This window comes from Peromyscus eremicus, chromosome 5 (assembly GCF_949786415.1).
Source record: "Peromyscus eremicus chromosome 5, PerEre_H2_v1, whole genome shotgun sequence".
NCBI classification, from domain to species: domain Eukaryota; kingdom Metazoa; phylum Chordata; class Mammalia; order Rodentia; family Cricetidae; genus Peromyscus; species Peromyscus eremicus.
The window spans coordinates 95955022-95967948 of NC_081420.1; the positions used below are offsets into that span (position 1 = coordinate 95955022).

Here is a 12927-nt window from a genome sequence, read left to right on the forward strand (position 1 = left end):
AAAATACAATTCAGATCCCATTATTTTGACCAACAATCAAAGTCCTATTTCATTCTTACTTTTTTTTTTTAAAGATTTATTTATTTATTTATTATTTGTATACAGTGTTCTGCCTGCATGTGTCCCTGCAGGCCAGAAGAGGGCATCAGATCTCATTACAGATGGTTGTGAGCCACCATGTGCTTGCTGGGAATTGAACTCAGGACCTCTGGAAGAGCATTCAGTGCTCTTAACCTCTGAGCCATGTCTCCAGCCCTCATTCTTACTTTTACAAGGTGCTGATCACGATGTAAGAGCCCATCCTCATTAAACTTCAAGCCTAATAATTTACTTTAAAAAATTGGTGGTGGTGCGGGCTGAGTATGGTAGCACATGCCTTTAATCCTAGCACTTGGGAGGCAGAGGCAGGTGGATCTCTGTGAGTTCCAGGCCAGCTAAGGCTATACAGGGAGATTAAAAAAAAAAAACAACAAAAATTTAGGGTGTGTATGTGTCACAGCACACATGTAGTGATCAGAAGACAACTTTAAGGATCTGGTTCTCTCCTTCCACCATATGAGTTCCAGGATCAAACACAGGTCAGCAGGCTTGGCAGCAAGCACCTCTACCCACTGAGCCATCTCATGGGCCCCCAGCCTGCTGATTTCTAACTGGCTATCTAACAGTAAGTAGCATGGCAGCCTGACTTCCTGGGAGAATGGGAGAAGCCGACAGCCAGGGATTCTTCTGAGGTAGAGTACTCGAAGGGTCTAGGAATAGAAATAAAAAAATATAAGATTACAAGCTGAAAGAAATGGGAACAGACCGTTGTCAGCTTTGGATTAACTTTTTTTTTTTTAATTTTATGTGCGTTGGTGTTTTGCCATGGGTGTCCGGTCCCCTGGAACTGAAATTACAGACAGTTGTGAGCTGCCATGTGGGTGTTGGGAATTGAACCCAGGTCCTCTGGAAGAGCAGTCAGTGTTTTTAACCATTGAGCCATCTCTCCAGCCCTGCATTAACTTTTAACAGTGGTTTTCTTTGCTTACAACCAGCAGCTCTGGCTACGACCAAAGGTTAGCTTTTTAGAATGGCTCTCTGCAGCTAGGGGTTAGTTTTTATAACTGCACAAGCAGTCCCCGGGCTCTGGGACAGAACCTCTGAGGAGCAGGTATTTAGTGAAGATCTGTCCAAAGCAGGAAACTAGTACACCGTGGATAGCATTTTGGTTTAGTTAGATTTCAGTCAGGCATGCGCCTTACTGACAAGTCCTTGTTTTATGTATTCAAATAGTGGGGAGTGTGGTGGTGTAATTCAGATTAATCAGATTCACCTGCACAGCCATCCCCACTCACCAGAAGACCCAGGCTTCCTAGGGCCTCTATTGCTGTGATAAACATCATGAACAAAAGCAGCTTGGGAAAGAACAGGTTTATTGCAACATACAGTTTGTAGTCTGTAGCTAGAGTTTTCCTGCCTGGCCCACACCACAGTCAGGGCAAATCTCTTTCACCTGCCAGTCCCACAGCCTCTCAGACCTGACCAAGTAAACACAGAGACTTATGTTGCTTTCAAACTGTATGGCCGTGGCAGGCTTCTTGCTAACTGTTCCTATAGCTTAAATTAATCCATTTCCATTAATCTATGCCTTGCCACATGGCTCGTGGCTTACCGGCATCTTCACAAGCTGTTCCTCATCGTGGTGGCTGGCAGTGTCTCTCTGACTCAGCCTTCCACTTCCCAGCTTTATTCTCCTTCTTGCCCCGCCTATACTTCCTGCCTAGCCAACGGCCAATCAGTGTTTTATTGATTAATTAGCAACACATTTGCCATACATCCCACAGCAGTAGTCCATCATCCGTGGAGGTCAGGGAAGAAGCTTGGAAGCAGGAATTGATGCAGAGACTATACAGGAGTGCTGCTTACTGACTTGCTCAGCCTGCTTTTCTTATACCACTCCTAGACCTGCCCAGTGGTGGTACCCACCCACAGTGGGCTGGCCCTCCTACATCAATCATTAATCAAGGACATATCCTACAGACCTGCCTACAGGCTAATCTGATGGAAGCATTTTCTCAATTTCACAGATATGTCTAGGCTTGTGTCAAGCTGACAAAAGGTATCCAGCACACCAGAAGACCCAACAGTCCTTTCTGACTGCTTCCTCAGAACTCTGTGCCTGGGAAGCACAGATCTGAACAGTCAAGAATGAGGTCCATAATTTGGCAGGCTAGTTCCAGTCCTGATCATGTGGGTTGAGAGTGACACTAAAGGCAGTCAAGGGGAATTAAACATCAGATTAAATCCCGTTAGTCTTGGAGAAATGCTATGGCCTCAATAATGCCCCTACTCCCAGTTCATATGCTGAAAACCCTTAGGACCTCCAAATGTCCTTGTACTGTATTAAAAGTGGTAACTAATATAAAATGAAGCCATTAAGGTAGGCCCTGTTCTAATCTAACAGATGTCCTTAAAGGAAGAGACCAGAGCAGATACACTAAGAGACAAAGCTAGAGGGCATCTGACAGTTCAGAGAAGAAACCAGAGTTTTTCACAACTTGATCCTGGACTTCTAGCCTCCAGAACTGGGAAAACAAATGTCTATTGTTTAATCCATCTAATTTGTAGCATATTTAGTCAGCACTAGCAAACTAAGGCAAGGGAAAGTGGTAGACAGCATCAAAAGACGGACAACAGGTTTAGGAGAAAGGGTAGGCTGGGGTGGGGGGCTTGTTACTGGTAGAGGAAGGACACAAGCAGAAATCCAGCACTACGCCTGTATTAGGGTTCTCCAGAGGAACAGAACCAAGAGGATGAACGTGTACTATACAAGGAAATTGATTAATCTGACTTACACAATAAAGGCTGGATCATCTAATGCCCAGAACCCTGGGGCTGTTCAGTCCATAAGCCTGGATGTCTCAGCTGTCCCAGTCTGAAGCTGAAGTCCTGGAGGATTCCTTCAGCCCACCTTGGAAGGCTAAGGAAGCTGGGTCCTGGTGGCAGCAGTACCAGCAGTGGGATAGAGGATATACTCACCAGCAGTGGGAGGGATGACGTACTCACCGGCAGTGGGAGAGATGATGTACTCACCAGCAGTGGGATGGGTGATGTACTCACCGGCAGTGGGAGAGATGTACTCACTAGCAAGAAACCAAGGCAGGAACAGCAGCAGCACAGACTGTCCTCTCCTCTTTGTGTCCGGGACCACTATGGGGGATGGTGCTACCCACTCTGAAGGCCTTTTCCCTTCGGTTAACCCTTCCTGGAAATGACCTCACAAACAGACCCAGAGACATGTCTCTTAGTTGATTCCAGATGCAACTAAGTTGACAATCCAGATAGACTGTCATAATATACAATATATAGTAAGCTGTAAACTGCTTTGTGTTTGGAATATCTTTTGAGACTCGGGGTATAACAAATCAGGTCACTGTGTAATATTTGACAAAACTGGAATTCTAGCTCTGTAAAACCAGTAGATGACAACTTTACTAAGGTACTGACATCCTAAATGGCATATGTAAAGCAGTAATTTTAACCATTTTAGAGTTCTAACAAGAGAGTATACATTTTAAACAAATCCTACCATATAGCCCCTCTCAATTCCCATCTAAAAGTCACTACTGTAGTGAGAATTATAGTACTGGAAGCATGTCATATGCCAAAAACATCCTCAGAATCGGGTTAAGGTTAAACACTTCACTTACACAGATTCCATTAGAAGTAAGCTATACAGAAAGTATTTGAGATATAAACTCTTTTTTAAAACAAAACAAAAACATCTGTTTTTCAGTGCAGCTGATTCCAAAATACACTTAGGTGGTAAATGGAGTGAGACCAAGATGAGTACACTTCATCCTCTGATTGCCAGCCACCAAAGCGTGTGACTGCTCCCAAAGCATTAACTCTACAGCGCTTCAAGTAGGAAGGGCCAAGCAGATACTGACTCCCGTTGGTGGAAGGCGCTGGAAGTGTGAGTGTCCAGAGTGTGATAGACAGGGCTCTCAACCCTGCTACACAACCTCTGGTTCTCTTCCCTTAAGACTCAGTATTTCAACCAATTCTGCCACTCTTCATAGTTCTGATGCACATCTTCCCTTTGCTCCACCCAGAAAGATCATCTTTTCATGATTTATTCATTCTAGAATGACAATTTACCTAAACCATTTCCTGTATAAAATCAAAGGAAACCGCTGTTGATGAGACTCGAACACAGCCCAGGCGTTGGTGGCCCACACCTTTAATATTAATCCCAGCACTCGGGAGGCAGAGGCAGGCAGATCTCTGTGAATTGAAGGCCAGTCTGGTCTACAGAGCGAGATCCAGAACTGCCAGGACTACACAGAGAAACCCTGTTTCGAGAAACCAAAAACAAAACTCAAACACAAAATTATATTTATTTTGAATGATATAAGCAACACAACAAAGTGGACCAATCCGCTAAATTTTAACTCTAGCACAATTTTTCAGCAGAAAACTTATGTTTGATAAGATTATAAAACACATCACAATTAACAGTATCCAACCAGCAGCCCCCATGTGGTTGGGGAGAGCTACAAAAGGGAGCTGCAGAATCATAGACTTACAGCACAGAGGTTTTTTGAGGGTGTGTGTGTGTGTAACTTGATTTTTTTTTCTTCTTGACTGTGAAGTTCATGTGTGACATCTGTTATGTCAAAAGACTGGACACTCCCCCACAACTATAGGGTTTTATTGTACACAAAACTGAGTTGGTAAGTAAGCAAATGCATACTAGAGACTTGACTGAGAACTCAAAAAATAACAGCCAGGGGAGGAGCAGAGTTTTCAAACACTGTTAGCAAGCTGAATGTGTCATTTTTCAACACAGTAGAAATCAGAGCTCCCTGGGAGATGGGATGGTTCGGAACAGTCCATGGTATAAGCTTTGCAATTAAATCTTATTTCTAGACTCATGGTTTGGGACTCTTCATCTAAAACAACTTCTGCCCAAAGAGGAGGAGGTTTTTACTCATCAAGAGTGGAAGGACCTATGCCTTTTTATTTCCAACTGTGATTTTGTCACTAGGCTCCTGTCACCAATACGACAGGGGTTACTTTCCAACTAAGGATCACTACTGTACACTCTAGCCTCTCTGATTTAGATTTCCCTATCATAAACACAGAGATGCTTGCCAGGGACCACTCTACATGCAGTTTCTTTTGTTTCATCCTGCTACATAATGCTGCTTGGCTACAAAACCTGGGGCTCAGAGAACAGCAGTGCTGGTCGGTTTCAACGGTCACAAAATGTTTGTGTCATCTCCTGCCACACCTTTCCCATTATCTTGTCCACTATTTCTTTCGGAATTCAATCCTCCGAGCAACATTCTGAGCTCCGAATTTTTTGACCAATGCATTTCTAGTGTCTTCATCATCCTTTTGCAAATCTAAGTCATCTTGCCAGGACCAGATTGGATAACCATCAGATCTCCGGCCAGACTCTAAAAAGGAGGAAGTGGCCTCCACCTCACCACTGTTTTTCAGGAAGGCCTGTGTAACTGTTGATAGATCCAAGTTAAACTTTTCCATCAGTTGCCGGATGATTTTGATGGCAGTTCCCACTTCTTGTGTAGAAACTTTTGGTTCCTCTTCCTCCTCATCTGGCTGTGTTTCGGAATCTTCCTCAGGTGTGGGAGGATCATCATCACACATCGTTATATGTATTTCAAAGTCAGGGCTCTCACCCACCTATAAAGAATGAGGAGGGAGACCAGTTTGTATTTACTTAGCCTTGAACTCTTGTAACATGTATCTTTCCCAACTACCATTCCCTGGCTCTTCACACAACATTCCCTGGGCCTCCTCCCTTCAGTTTCTCTCATCTATCTTTATCCATGCTGACACGTGCACATACATATATGTGGATAATATATGGAAGGAAAGTATTTGCACACATCTATACATATATATTATCTGATTAAAACCCCAGCATTCCTGGCAGAAGGGTCACCCATAAATTCAGGGCAGTTTTGGCTATACAGTGAGAATGTTTCATGTAGTCTAGCTGACCTTGAATTTACTGTGACCTTTAACTTTTTTTTTCCTCCCTCCACTTTCTGAATTAATTTTTAATTTTTTAGATTATTTTATGTGTATGAGTATTTTGCCTGCATGTATGCATGTGCACCATGTGCATGCCTGGTGCCCACAGAAGTCAGAAGAGGGCAATAGATACCTGGGACTGGAGTCAAAGATGGTTACGAGCTGCTGTACGGGTGCTGGAAGTCTAACCTGAGTCCTCTGCAAGAGCAACAAGGACTCTCAACCTCTCAGCCACCGCTCCACCTCCACCTGTTTCTGATTCCCCCCTCGGACTCCCACGTGTTGTAATTATAGGCATGTCCCACCACATTCACTGAGACAGTGTGTCTTTTTTCTTTTTTTTTTAATTTGAGACAAGGTAGACTGGGGTTCCATCAGAGATAATATAGCCAAGGGTGAATCATAACCACTTTCTTTTCTTTTGTTTTCCAAGATAGGGTCTCACTATGTGGTTCTGGCTATCCTGGTCTCACTATATAGACCAGGCTAGCCTGGAACTCACAGAGATCCATGCGCCACTACGCCTAGTTCCATAACTACTTTCTTTTGTGTTAATAAGCTAGATTAATTCAGGACCAGCAAGATAGCTGGGTAGGTTAAAGCACCTGCTGCCAAACCTGACACCTGAGTTCAGTCTTCAGGACTTACATGGCAGGAGAAGACAGGCTTACTATCCAGTAAATAAGATTGTAATAAGGGGCTGGAGAGATGGTTCAGTGGTTGAGAGCACTGGCTGCTCTTCTGGAGTACCTGAGTTCGATTCTCAGCACCCACATGGCAGCTCACAGCTCCAAGGGATCCAATACCCTCATACAGGCAAACTAATGTACATGAAATAAAAATAAATAAATCATAAAAAAAGATTGTAATAAAATTTTTAAATGTTTCTAAAAAGTTAATTCATAAGATATTTATTCTTACTGAAGATACACAAATATAATTTGGATAAAAAAATTAGTTGCCATCATTTTACAGCACCTGTTTTTCTCAAAAGCTATTACTGTGGGATTCTAATATCATAGACAGACTGAATATAAAAGAAAAATTTCCAAAGAGCCAGGCAGTGATGGCACACGCCTTTAATCCCAGCACTCAGGAGGCAGAGGCAGGCGGATCTGAGTTGGAGGCCACCCTGGTCTACAGAGTGAGTTCAGGACAGCCAGGGATACACAGAGAAACCCTGTCTTGAAAAATAAAACAAAATCTCCAAAGCTCTAAGCACACAGAAACCTAAATGCTTAAACAACATTACTAGAAATGTTTTGAGAGTTAGATTTATACTGCTAAGAAGCATAAGAACATTCTGAAACAACCAAATAAACTTGGAGAAGCACACACTCAGATCAAGTGGTTAAAGCAGAATACTTTACACTGCTTAAAATCCAGCCATTCCTTGGCACACGCCTTTAATCCCAACACTCAGGAGGCAGAGGCAAGCAGACCTCGGTCAGTTCAAGGCCAGCCTGGGCTACATAGCAAATTCCAAGCCATCCACGACTACACAGTGAGACCCTCTCAAAGTAAAACAAAAGAAAAATAAAATAAAATAACTGTGCCTATTCAGTGTGATTTTTCCCCCTCTGCCACTCATAGTATCCTGCCAAATACTAAAAGCTTTGTGAAGCCTAAAGCCAGATCACATCTATTTTCTCTCCTCTTCAATCCTCAACTTCTCTCCTATGTTCTCAGCCTTAGGTGAATGAAAAATGTAGTTTTTTTTTTTGTTTTTTTTTTTTTTTTTAAAGATTTATTTTTATTTATTATGTATACAGTGTTCTGTCTGCATATACACCTGCAGGCCAGAAGAGGGCGCCAGATTTCATTACGGATGGTAGTGAGCCACCATGTGGTTGCTGGGAATTGAACTCAGGACCTCTGGAAGAACAGGCAGTGCTCTTAACCGCTGAGCCATCTCTCCAGCCCCCGAAAAATGTAGTTTTAATAAGCAAACAAGAATGGAGGCAAGGGGGAGAAAGAAGTAAGCTGAGCTAACATACCACAGTGTCTTCAAACTCCCGAGTGGCTTCCTCGAAGAGCTTCTTGACTGACTCGTCACTCTCCTTGGTCTCTCCCTTCACACACTCTTCTTCAGGCAAGTCTGGTGTTCTCTTATTCTGAGGTTCTGTTAAAGAAAATGACAGCAGATCAGCATGGCTCATCTGCACAGACCATCTGTATCGGTTCCGTGCATGCAGACTTTTTTCTTTTAGAAAATACCTCTTTTATTATTCAGTATGAAGAGCATAAGATATACCCACCCAATAATTCTCACACTTGTTTCCAGAAATAACCCACAGTTCCAACACTCAGGAGCCTGATGCAGGAAGATTTAGGCTACCCGAGGACTATAAAGTGAGTTCCAGGTCGAATGAAATAATGAATGAGGACATGATGATTCTAGGTATGGTGGAGAAGGTTTATGGTAGGTATGAGGGAGATCATAGCCAGAGGCATCTGGAAGGGACCAGACTGAACCAGGCCATGAGAGGAGGAGAGAGAGAGGGAGAGGGAGAGAGGCAGAGAAGAGAAGAGGGAGGGAGCAAAGAGTACCTAGGAACCCAGAGGCCAAGAGGCTGGCATAGCTAAAATGGCTAGGTTATACAGGAATCGGAGAATCTCCTGGACTGGAGAGGTTGAGGATAGGAGGCAGGGGGCGGGGTACGTCAGCCAGGATGATGCTGGGAGAAGCTGGAGGCCAGCATCTGCTTTGATATGTTAAATAGGCACCTAAGTTAGCCATTTGTCCCAGGTAGGGCTAAATTGCATGATTCTACCAAAAAAAAAAAAATTCTGACAGATGTTACAACATATATTGCGCTAAATGATGTCAGCCAGATACAAAAGGACAGATGTATGATTCCATTTACATGAGGTACTTAGAGAATGAACTCATAGGGAATGTACAATGGCAGAGCTGAGGTGAGGGAAGAATGAAAATTCAGTGTTTAATGAATAGAGTTTTAGTTTTGGGAAATGGCTAAGTTCTGAAGGGGGATAGTGGTGATAGTTGTACATCTGAATGTACTTACTGCCACAAAACTGAATACTTAAAACAGCTAAAATGATAAATTTTACATTCTTCACAATAAAAATTCTAAAACGTATATAACTACCCAGCAAAAAATCAATTTTACTGTAAAATTTATATATAGCAACTAAAACATCTTTTAGAGATATGTTCTTAAATGATGAAAATGATACAATGGAAAACAAAATAGTGTATTTCTGTGAACATAACACTAAAGATAAATATGGAAGTCAAAAATGGCTGACATTTGGGGCTAGCGAGATGGCTCAGTGGCTAAGAGCATTTATTCCTCTGGCAGAAGACCCAGGTTTGGTTCCTAGGACCCATGACAGGAGCCATAAGCCTAAGCGACCCTTGACACACATGCTGCCATATTTGGGTTTCTCTCTTTTTTCTTAGATCTAGGCCTTGCTTAAGTCTCCATAGCACCAGAACCTCTTCTCAGATATCAGATGAATGAGCTGCAGTTAAGTAATTAGGCAGTTAGACAAGAATAGATACCCGCAGAGCAACATTCCCTGCTGGCCCAACGAACAGCCCATAATTAAGTCCCTTCCTGCTCGCAGCCCCCTTTGCCTACCTATATATGCCTTGAGAGAAAAATAAAATTTTGGAGCTTGATCAGACGTCCTGTCTTGCTCTCATTCTTTGTGTCTCTTCTCCCTCTCATTCACCGGCCCTCCCTTTAGGTCCCCATTGAAGACCCCACTGGCCGGGACAGACCCACACACCAGGTCATGTCTGTCTGTAATTCCAGTTCTAGGGATCTGATGCCCTCTTCTGATCTGCACAGGCACCAGGCACATGGTGCACAGACATACATATAAATGAAACTCATAAAATGAATATGAAAAGGGTTTTTTTTTCTAATGTCTGACATTTGTTTCAAAATCCAGTAAATTGGGAAGAAGGGCATAAATGATAACAGTGGCCATGAACTATAAACTCGCAATACAGGGAAACTGTATGATGAGTACATGTGGTGTAGCTCATCATACTATTCTACATTTACAAATGTTTGTACTTTTCTATACTAAAGTGGGTTGGGAGCATACGCACAGAGCACGTGTTCAACACGCACAAGGTCCTGGTCGAACACAAGAAGAAAAAAAAGGAAACCCATCATGTTGCATTCACATAATGGAATAAAATGCAAATGATGGGGAAAAAATAAGGCAAAGCTCTATACAGTCACAAAGAGTTCAATTAATTAAAAAACAAATTCGGTGCAGTGGTGCATGCCTTTAATCCCAGCACTAAAGGAGGTACTGTGGAACAATCTTTTTGTATACCGAATATTTGTTACTCTCACTGATTTAATAAAGGGCTAAATGGCCAATAGCTAGGCAGGTAGAGGTTAGGTTGGACTTTCGGACAGAGAGTGTGGGGAAGAAGGAAGGTGGAGTCGCCAGTGAGAGGCAGAAGAAGCAAGAGATGCACATGCTGTGCTGAAAAAAGGTACCACCACATGGTAGAGTATAGATAAGAAATATGGATTAATTTAAGTTGTAAGAGCTAGTTAGTAACAAGCCTAAGCTATCAGTGGAGCATTTATAGTTAATAAGTCTCTGTGTGGTTATTTGGAAGCCAGCTGGCAGGACAGAGCTCACTGGTGGGACAGAAAAGTCTGCCTACAGGAAGGAAGGCATCTAGCTATCTGAGTCTGAGGATAGCCTGGTCAATATAGCAAGTTCTAGACCAGCCAGGGCTACATAGTGACACTTGTCTTGAGACAGACAGAGAGAGAGAAGCAAGCGGTAAAACAAACTGTTATTTAGTTGCTAGTATTTAGTAACTATGAGCAAAGGGGGCAAGAATGGACAAGACAGGACAGTAGCAGTTATTCCCAGGACAGAAGCCAGGAGAAGGGTATTTAGCAGGAGACGAACTTCACTATGCACTAAATTTAGAATAAACTCCTCAAAGCACAACTGCCATTTAAGAAAACATTTTTTTAGCCAGGTGATGGTGGCTCACAACCTTTAACTCCATCACTCGGGAGACAAGAGGCAGGTGGATCTCTGTGAGTTTGAAGCCAGCCTGGTCTACTGAGAGAGTTCCAGGACAGCCAGGGCTACACAAAGAAACCCTGTCTCAAACAAACAAACAAAATAAATAATAAATAAATTCACCTCACCTAAGATCACAAAGTAACCGTCCTTCCTATATGAAAGTACATTCAATCATATCAAAGCATGGAAAGAAACTGATCTGCCATGCCTTTCACCTGGCGTATATTGAGTAGACCAGAATATGGGCAACATCTTAAAAAGGAAAAAAAAAAAAAAATTCCAGGCAAGCCGGGCCATGGTGGCACACGCCTTTATTCCCAGTACTCAGAAGGCAGAGGCAGGCAGATCTCTGGGAGTTCGAGGCCAGCCTGGTCTACATAGTGAGTTAAGGACAGCCAGGGCTACACAGAAAAACTGTCTCGGAAAAAAAGCGGGGCATGGTGGAACACACTTTAATCCCAGCCCTCGGGAGGAGAGAGAGGCAGGCGGATTTCTGTGAGTTTCAGGACAGTAAGACCCTTTCTCAAAAAAAAAAAAAAAAAAAAAAAAAAAGTAAGAAAGAGAAGGAAAGAAAGATCTCTGAGAAGAGAAACAGGATACCCTGTTACTTCCTGGAGGAGAGTTGGGTAGCTGGTGGGCAGGAAGGGTAGAAGATTTTCATATATACTGAATTCCTTCTGAACACAGAACCGTTATTAAAAACTAGTTACTGTCCTGTAGTCCCAGCCACTCCGGAGGCTAAGGCAGGAAGATCAGCCTCAGAGATCAGGGGCAGCCTGAGCAACAGAGCAAGACTTCAAGTTCCCCGCCCTCCCAAACCCAAACCAATCAGTCAACAACATCCAGTCAATGCGAAGGAAACGTTATTGAGAAGGTAAATTAAAACCAGAGAGCAGGGGATAGGAGAAAATAATGTACTTTCACCCGGACCTCAACAAAGAAGGGTCTGAGCTATGACCGTGGCGCCAAAACGGACGCTGCTGGACAGACAACCCAGCCCCCAGGTCCCTGGAGGTGCAAGCCTCACCCCCGCTATCCGCGGCCTCCGGGTCCTGCTCCGCCTTCCGCTTGAGCTTCTGGGAGGACGGGCTGACGGGGGCGTCCCCTAGCAAGTACTTGTGCTCCTGGCCCCGCAGGTGCTTGAGGTAGCGGTCTTTGAGCGACTGCCAGGAGTGCTGCGTGAGCGAGCTCTTCTCCATCGCTTTCCACAAGGCGTTGCCTGTGACCGAGTTGGGCGAGCGGGCGTTTTCCTTCACGTAGGTCAGGATGGCCACGTCGTCCGCGTCTGTGTAGGCGATGCGCCCCGTCAGAGGCTGCGGCTCCAGCTCCGTGGAGCCCTCGGTGGAAGCCCCGGGCTTTGTGTCTGCCGCCTGCTCGGTCAGTCCCAGCCGGTATGCCTCCAGGTCCAGTCTTTCGTTGCGCTCCACGCAATCTAGGATGTACTGCGTGGAGATGAAGTCGCCCGACGCCTCGGCCAGCGCCTCCCCGGGCTGGGCCAGCAGCACGGCCCCGGGCTCCTGCACCCGGCACACGGTGCCGCCTCCGTGCAAGATGAGCGTGGACAGCCGGCGCTTGGCCGGGCTGGGCCGCACGTAAAACGACATAGCGCTGCCATCTCCTCTCACGAAGAGAGTGGAGGAGTGAGTGGGTCCATTGGGGTCTTTACCCAGATCCAGTGCCTCGGCCATAACTGTCACTCCGCTGCAGAAGAGCCGGCCCCAGACTAGCGCTCCGGGAACGACGAGGAGATTGACACTCCGGCGGCGGAGCCCAGCACCGCACCGCGCCTGCGCCGCCAGAGCCCAGCCGAGTGCCCGCCCCCCTCCCCGGAAGAGGCGGGGC

The 12927-nt window shown here is 44.6% G+C and overlaps 1 protein-coding gene across 1 annotated transcript; it reads right to left on the bottom strand.

Moving 5' to 3' along the window:
• Positions 1-4360: 4360 nt before the first annotated feature.
• Positions 4361-12904, bottom strand: Terf2ip (TERF2 interacting protein). Its single transcript, XM_059263962.1, has 3 exons — positions 12113-12904; positions 8043-8167; positions 4361-5691 (listed from the first exon to the last, which is right to left on the bottom strand). Exons 1-3 carry the CDS (start codon positions 12771-12773, stop codon positions 5296-5298), a joined length of 1182 nt encoding a protein of 393 aa, XP_059119945.1. The 5' UTR covers positions 12774-12904; the 3' UTR covers positions 4361-5295.
• Between the last annotated feature and the right edge of the window lie 23 nt (positions 12905-12927).

Excerpts from the sequence above, each read along its gene's own strand:
- Terf2ip (XM_059263962.1), bottom strand. The coding sequence starts at position 12,773 with ATGGCCGAGGCACTGGATCTGGGTAAAGACCCCAATGGACCCACTCAC. Across the intron at positions 8,168-12,112 it reads GGAGGCCGCGGATAGCGGGG|AACCTCAGAATAAGAGAACA; the intron begins GTGAGGCTTGCA and ends TTTCTTTAACAG. Across the intron at positions 5,692-8,042 it reads GGGAGTTTGAAGACACTGTG|GTGGGTGAGAGCCCTGACTT; the intron begins GTATGTTAGCTC and ends CATTCTTTATAG.